Source organism: Staurois parvus, unplaced genomic scaffold (genome assembly GCF_062004578.1).
Source record: "Staurois parvus isolate SC_StPar_1 unplaced genomic scaffold, SC_StPar_1.0 ptg000137l, whole genome shotgun sequence".
Taxonomy (NCBI): Eukaryota; Metazoa; Chordata; class Amphibia; order Anura; family Ranidae; genus Staurois; species Staurois parvus.
Genome location: NW_028317933.1, coordinates 11,233,133 through 11,238,106, shown reverse-complemented (window position 1 = coordinate 11,238,106; position 4,974 = coordinate 11,233,133). Strand labels below are relative to the sequence as shown.

The window sequence follows — 4,974 nt, the reverse complement described above, 5'->3', positions numbered from 1 at the left end:
CCATGATTGTGATTCCTACTGAACCAGACTGAGAGACCATTTAAAGGCTCAGGAACCCTTTGCAGGTGTTATGGCTTAATTAGCTGATTAGAGTGGGACACTTTGAGCCGAGAATATTGCACCTTTTCACAATATTCTCATTTTCTGAGATTGTGGATTTGGGAAATTTGTGGATTTTCATGAGCTGTAAGCCATAATCATCACAATTATGACAAATCACGGCTTGAACTATCTTGCTTTGCATGTAATGAGTCTCTCTCATATATTAGTTTCACCTTAAGTTGCATTACTGAAATAAATGAACTTTTGCACGATATTCTAATTTTTCAAGTTTCACCTGTATATAAACTAGTAAAAGCTGAATTGTGATTATGGTACTTGGACTTTTGCATTTAATAATGTGGTAAAGGGGGATGTAAAGCCTATGTTGGCTATAGTGTTTGTATAGCACTTTGCATTAACTTGTCCCAAAGAAAAGCCAGCTTCCTATAGGTCAGTGTTGTAACTGGAAAGTCTGGGTTAACTATGTAGTGGAAAGTGGGGCTTAGGGAGGAGATAATGTGAGAAGTGGAATGCAAATTTGCACTGATTATTGAAAAGGTGTATGGACCCCCACCCAGGGAATACAATCACTATTTTAATGATGTCCATTATGGTGGAGGAGGTGGCTAGAGAGTAGGCTGACCTCTTAATGCTTGAAAATGTAGATGAGGCCAGGGGCTATTTGTCTCAAAATGGCTTCCTATTTGTGAAGGCAACTGGTCTAATGCAGATATTTTACTTGTGAATTAAGATTACTTATTGAATTTGCAATAAATTATACAGAATTGCTATTACATAACATAATCCAAAACCACTTTAGCCATAGGCTTCTCTTCATTGGAATCTCAAGGCTCAACTCTATGTATACCTTGCTGTTCATGGTATTCCCAGGGCTCAACCTTATCCATAGTTTGGCCTTTGTGGGATTCCCTAAGATCAACTCTATATCCATAGTTTGCTCTTCAGTGTATTCCCACGGTTTAATCCTCAGGGTTCAACCTATCCATAGCATGTGGCGAATGGTATTGCAACTTTTTTTTTTTTTTTTTTCCATGCGGTTCCTCGGGCTTGATCTAATCCATAGTTGGCTCTTTGGTGGGCTCACCCCTGTCCATAGTTTGCTCCTTGTGGGATTCCCAAGGCTCACCCCTGTCCATAGTTTGCTCCTTGTGGGATTCCCAAGGCTATAAAAGTCATACACGTGTGGAAGAAATAAAATGGGACCTCTTCCTCGGGTCTAAATGGGGAAATATTATCCCATGGTGTAAAAGGAAGCCCAACTAGTTTGCTCTTTGACCTGTTCCAAACCAGGGAATGGGTATCAACATTTTACTGCATGTAGGATGACTGACTGATGTGTTTCTAATCGTTTGACGCAGCAATGAAAAAGGAGGAGGAGGAGAAGAAGGAGACTCTCCCCGGTACTCCCCCTGGTACTTCCCCCGGTACTTCCCCCGCTACTCCCTACTCTGATGTTACTGATCCGGAGGAGGGTTGCAGCAGTGATGCAAATGCACCTGAAACTAAAAAATGCCGTAGAGGAAATCTTCCCAAAGAAGCTGTTGAGGTCCTGCGTGATTGGCTCTATGAGCATCGCCACAATGCTTATCCATCAGAGGTGGAGAAGAACGCACTGTCCAATCAGACTCAACTCACCTTAGTGCAGGTATGTCACCTGAAATGAAATGTGCCAGAGAAATTGCAGGGATGGAATACAACATTTACCTTGGTGATTTTAGGTTGTGGGGTTTTTTTTGTTTTGTTTTATTTATTTTTTTTACAGCTCCTCAGTGGTTCTTGAGTTGTAATTACAACCTTCGATTGCAGCACCACCTGCTGGTGGAACCTGGAATTGCTGCACTGTAGTCAAACTTAATATGTTCTATAACTAATTGGAATGTCATGCCCTTAATTCTTTCATATTGGCCTCCAATTGTCACTGGTCATTAGGAAGAGGCAGAGGACTTCAGAAGTTGGGGTCTGCTTTGGGAGGCAAGAACCCTCCTACAGAGGGTGACTCATAAAATAAATGTGTAGTCTGCTTTTGGCGACTCAGAACAAGCCTTCAGCAAATAAACTATCCCTGCATAATTATCCCTGGTCAGTTAGTTGTGAAGTATTTACATTTCTGGCTTGGCATGACAGCCAGGCTACTAGCATTTCCAGAAAGCAGATGGCAGTCCTAGACTGCCGAATGAGTAATTTAGGTCCCTTAATTACTACAATATACAATGTGATGACAATGGCAGTAGGATGGCATAGTGGGAGGACCACTAAACATTTGAGGGATCCCATTTTCTCATTGGGATATATTGGTATATTTCACTAGTTTTACTAGTATGAGCTTTATTATTTTTACAATTGTTGGTTTCTAAGCAGTTTCCATTCTTTGTCATTTATAGATATGCAATTGGTTTATTAACGCTCGAAGACGCACTCTACATGACATACTCCGCAAGGATGGAAAAGATCCTGCTCAGTATACACTCTCTCGTAAGGGAACAAGAAATTCTGAAGCGACTACATGTGCTCAGCAACATCAAATGGGTGCATGTGGTCCGCAACTGCAAATGGGTGCATGTGGTCCGCAACAGCAAATGGGTCCTTGTGGTCAGCAGCCACAAATGCCTGCATGTGGTCAGCAGCCACAAATGCCTATGGATATCCAACAAATGACCCCTATAGAGATCCCTCAGCTTACACCAGTTGACCGCGCTTCACTGCCAAGCATGTTGGTGGTTCCACCTTTGGCTGCTGGTTTAGTGCCTCTGATCTATCCTTTTGGGCAACCCATCCATGCTATTGCCACGGTCACTCGTGACATTCTCATGCAACAAATGGCTCCTGCTATGAGAGCTGAGGAAGCCGGCACTTCGGCAGAGCTGCCCAACAATCGTAGTTGCCTTTCTACAGATGACCTCGTACAAATCCCTCAACCTGGCCCTCCATGCGTTGTCGAAGGTGCTAGAATTAGCCGCTTGGATATCTTGGCTCATGTTGCTACTCAGTGTATAGCTGAAATGGAGGCCGAGGAGGCTAGACGTGAAGCCGCTCGCTGTGCCCTGAATTCCCTTCAAAATTCCACCAGGGATGACGAGCCTAAGCATCCCTAACCATCTACAGTGTTTTTTCTTTCCATCAGTCCAATGCTTTCATACGCTTCCAAAAATGTTTTGTTTTAGTCTGCCTTTTTTCTTGAGGACTTCCATTTAGAGAAGCTGGAATTTGTATTGGATCCTACCCATTTACATTTTTGCACAGAACGCACAAACCCCCAACTTTTTACTTGGGGGCTCTTTGCAAACAGGTCAAAACACCTGCAAATGGGTTTTTTTCCATTTTTATATAACTTCCAGTACTTTGCTGTTTACGTTTCATTTAGTGTTCAGCCTCCAACTGTTTTGTAGTGTAACTGAAAAGTATATGGGGCAGTACGGCACCTTTGAATCACTATGGGTGGGGTGGCCATATTCATTGAACCATATCTGCACAGTGTTCTAAAAATATGCTGCTATCCCCCCCTCTGCACTTTATCGGTCAAACTGACCAAAGGTCATTCAGCAATGTTAAAGAAGCACTACAGCCGGGTTTTGGAGTAGGCGATTCGCACATGATACATGAACCTTCTCCAACTTGCTTGGCATCTTTACATTGCTGCTTGGTTATTATTCAAGTGTTGTTTGGGGAAGAGGGGTAACTTGTTTTGTTCTTAACACTGTTTTATTTTGTTTTTAAGTGAACCTGTCCTTTTTGTTTTGAATAGCTAGTCTGAAGTTTCTTTATGGAAGTACAATTTGTACGCTGCTCAAACTAAAAACGTTTTATATACTTGCAGTGTATGCTCGTAAAGAAGAAGAAAATTATTGGATTCTGTGAGTGCTGAAGCATCATTTTGGTGCCAGCCAGGTGACATGCCTGGTGGCCTATTGTTCCAAGGTGCTCAAACTACTTTTCTTTTTTTTTTTTTTTTTTTTTGATGATGGGGAAGGCTTGAAACCTGATGGGTTTGTTCTGCTTTCTAGAGAGACTTTCCCTCACTTCCAGGTAGACAGGAAATGAGGGCAAATCTACAACATGGAATATGAGAAGGCTAGAACTCCTACCAGCTTTTCTTTGCCTTCAGTGTCCTTGTTGCAGATCTTCCCTTACTTCTTGCCTGGTAGAACCATTGTCTTGGGGGAAACTTCTCTAATCGAGCCCAAGGAAGCAGAAGAAACCCAACAGGGGGTGCTGATCTTTCCTCCACTCCATGGGAAAATGTGTTTGTTTTTTTTGTTTTGTTTTTGTTTTTTTCCCCGGACATACACTTTAAAGACTTTTAAGAATTTGGGCTCCTCCAGTACTGGGTATGTTTGGTTCTGGTCAGAGCAAAGAGTATTTACTTTTGATTTACACTTCTTCTTTTTATGCAGCTATACATTGCAACTATAAACCTATATTTTGCTAAACTTGTTTGCACAGCTTTGTGTTTTATGAGCTGTGATAGGTCCACTTAAGGATTGTGAAACTGTGAATATGATATTCGGTCACAGTGTATTGACTATTGCATTAGATTGTGGCAGGGATTTTTTATTTTTTTTTTACTTTGTAAATGCTTTGCTGTTCATCTCGATGCAATCAGCAGTAGATTTATATTTTAATAAGGGAAATACAGTATTTTTAAATGCATTTCTACCTGCCTTAGCCTCTTGCATTTGTAAAGTTCTACTTTAAAGAGCGTAGTCTTAAGTGATGCTGAGAGTGTTAGAACTTTAGTTTCACTAGAATTGTTATTCCCCTAAAAAATCACTAGATGGGGCAATATTTACACAAACCTCAGTTCTCTAATGTAGTATTTTTAATTCCTGACCTTACCAGTATGTAGTTGAGTGGGACTGGTACGTGAGGTGAGGACTTTCTATGTTTGCATATATTTGTGTGTGGGGTTTATTA

The 4,974-nt window shown here is 41.3% G+C and overlaps 1 protein-coding gene across 1 annotated transcript; it reads left to right on the top strand.

The window, feature by feature from the left end:
• The first annotated feature begins 1,423 nt into the window (after positions 1-1,423).
• LOC149465809 (uncharacterized) lies at positions 1,424-3,361 on the top strand. Its single transcript, XM_089673455.1, has 2 exons — positions 1,424-1,708; positions 2,445-3,361. Exons 1-2 carry the CDS (start codon positions 1,424-1,426, stop codon positions 3,153-3,155), a joined length of 996 nt encoding a protein of 331 aa, XP_089529581.1. The 3' UTR covers positions 3,156-3,361.
• The last annotated feature ends 1,613 nt before the right edge of the window (positions 3,362-4,974 follow it).

What these genes read in the sequence shown, in the direction of transcription:
- LOC149465809 (XM_089673455.1), top strand. Translation starts at nt 1,424, where the DNA reads ATGAAAAAGGAGGAGGAGGAGAAGAAGGAGACTCTCCCCGGTACTCCC. An exon ending in CTCAACTCACCTTAGTGCAG is followed by an intron (nt 1,709 to 2,444) that starts GTATGTCACCTG and finishes TGTCATTTATAG; the next exon opens with ATATGCAATTGGTTTATTAA.